Here is a 2,263-nt window from a genome sequence, read left to right on the forward strand (position 1 = left end):
CAACCGGGAAAATGTTAATATCCTCCATTATCATAGGGTGGCTGAATTCGTACAGCTTTGTAAATAGCAAAATCCAACATCGATCAGAGCTACATTGATGTGATATTACTTTACTCCTAAACAAAGAAGCTCCATCCAAGAGAAAATGTATACAGATTACTTGAGCAATATTTTGCCTTCGCATCATGACTGGTTCATCGGATTATTGTATAACTTCACCAAATAAAAGGAAGGAAGCTACAAAGCAAATTAAAGCATTGTCGGATTTAGAAAAAAAAAAAAAAAAAAAAACTTGAAGCGATCTGAAATTGAAAGATATAAAATAAAAAATAACAAATTAAAAATGAAAAATTCGACTCAAACTTAAATATATGAAAAAAGTTAATGTTCTTAACTATTAGACCTACAAGTCTTGATCGTTACTGACTCGAGATACATATTTTCGAACAAGCAGAACGGTGGAAATAAAATTTGGAAACAAATACATTTTAGTATGAAAATTTATATGGAAAAGAAAGCGGATGTAGTAAAATAATGTACATTGGTCAAGAATTGTGTCCCTAGAGATAAGTCAGTCTACCTAACTTCCTTTTCAGCTTTGTGTCCCTCTCAATACAAGAAACTGTTGCTCCTGTTCTCATTGGAGGAATTCGAATTAGGCCTACCACTTCCAACCAGACTAGGCTGCCCTTGCACTTGGGACGAAAACTCATCAGAAGAAAATGAAACCCCCATGTTTGTGGGTCTTGCCGATGATGACGAGCTCATTAATCTCTGAACAAACCCATGATTATCACCGGTATTATTGTTGTTCAGTGAAAGCAGATACGGGTTTTGCTGTTGCTGCTGAAGCTGTAGATGGTTGTACCCAGGTGGCACCATCACTGAAGCATTAGGGTTCACAAACCCTTGTCTGGCCCCAAGTCCGAAACTGAAATTGGTTGCACCAGGCTGGGTGGTAAATGACGCCGTACTTGGGCCGCCAGTGAACTGCTGCACCATAGCGCGAAAGTTCGCAGTGTCGGTGTTGAGCAGCGTGGTGGGGGTTCTTCTGGAAGCCCTGGACCGTTTTCGGACCGGCTTGGAAACCCGGCCTTCCGGGCTCAAGCTGTTGGTGTTGTTACTGGAGCTGGGATTTGGTGCCGCAGCAGAAGCTGTAGCGGTGGTGGTGGTGGTGGTGATGACAGTGGCTTCGTGATGAGAGACAGCTTGGTCTTGACCGAACAAGCCGGCACCGGAGGACAAGTGGCCGCCGTGGGACGACAAAGGGAGGGCTTGGCCGGAGAGGGTGTTGTTCTGGACGTTGTAGTATTGGAGCCAGTCGCTGGGGTTGGACATGGTTCCACTCAGGGCCATAAAGCAAAGAAAGAAATGTGAACGGAGAAAAGGGAGTGGTTTTTCTTTCTCTGGTTTGGGGGAAGGAATATGAGAGCGTAGGATTGAGGTATATATGGTGGCTCTGGGAGGCTGGTCAAAAGTCAGACTTTCTTGGTCACGTGGCATGGCACGTGGGGTGGGCTACCTGTGTGGTGTGGTTTCTGGAAGGAATAGTAATAGAAGTAGTAGTCTGGTCTTTATAAAAGCTTGGTTGTAATGTTTGTGCGTGTGCATGGTTTCCCGGAAGCAACAGCAGTCGCCCTAGGTTTATCGGAATGGCGTCACCGGAGATGGTGGCCACGTCAGGGTGGGACACGTGGTGGTGGAGGTAGGTGACTTGTGTGACACTTGTAAGACGTCTTCTAGTTAATTGGTGAGAGGAGGATGGAGGGAAGTAGGGTTTTTGGGCCTTATGAACAAGGAAGAAGTAACTGAGTAGCTTCCAACTTCCAAGGTTTGTCTTTATTTGATGATGCTGAGTCATGGCGGCCCAAATGGCACGGTGCTACTTAACTACTTAAGTATGGTTTAGCGCTCTAACTATAACTTTATGGACATAAACAAATGGGTCCTTGACCTAAAGTATCAAAATGAGCAAAAATTATCTCACTTACCCCAGCAACATATTTTTATTCCCAGCTACACAATTTAATATAAAAAGACAATTTTACCCTCAATCAAATTAATAAACTACCCATATGCCATCTCTCTCTCTCTCTCTCTCTCTCTCTCTCTCTCTCTCTCTCTCTCTCTCTCAAATTTGCAGGACTGAGGCGCCGGCGAGCCGATTTACACTTCATCGGCGACGAGATCGGACTAAGCTTTATCGGCGACGACGAATCGGACCTCAACTTCCGCTGGATCCGACTACCTCCTCGAGGCTCGA

At 44.5% G+C, this 2,263-nt stretch overlaps 1 protein-coding gene across 1 annotated transcript; it reads right to left on the bottom strand.

Annotated features, from left to right (window-relative positions):
* Nucleotides 1-1,539, bottom strand: LOC133725776 (uncharacterized). Its single transcript, XM_062153151.1, has one exon. The coding sequence runs from the start codon at nucleotides 1,501-1,503 to the stop codon at nucleotides 610-612; it is 894 nt and encodes a 297-aa protein (XP_062009135.1). The 5' UTR covers nucleotides 1,504-1,539; the 3' UTR covers nucleotides 1-609.
* Between the last annotated feature and the right edge of the window lie 724 nt (nucleotides 1,540-2,263).

This window comes from Rosa rugosa, chromosome 1, assembly GCF_958449725.1.
Source record: "Rosa rugosa chromosome 1, drRosRugo1.1, whole genome shotgun sequence".
NCBI lineage: Eukaryota > Viridiplantae > Streptophyta > Magnoliopsida > Rosales > Rosaceae > Rosa > Rosa rugosa.

What these genes read in the sequence shown, in the direction of transcription:
- LOC133725776 (XM_062153151.1), bottom strand. Translation starts at nt 1,503, where the DNA reads ATGCCACGTGACCAAGAAAGTCTGACTTTTGACCAGCCTCCCAGAGCC.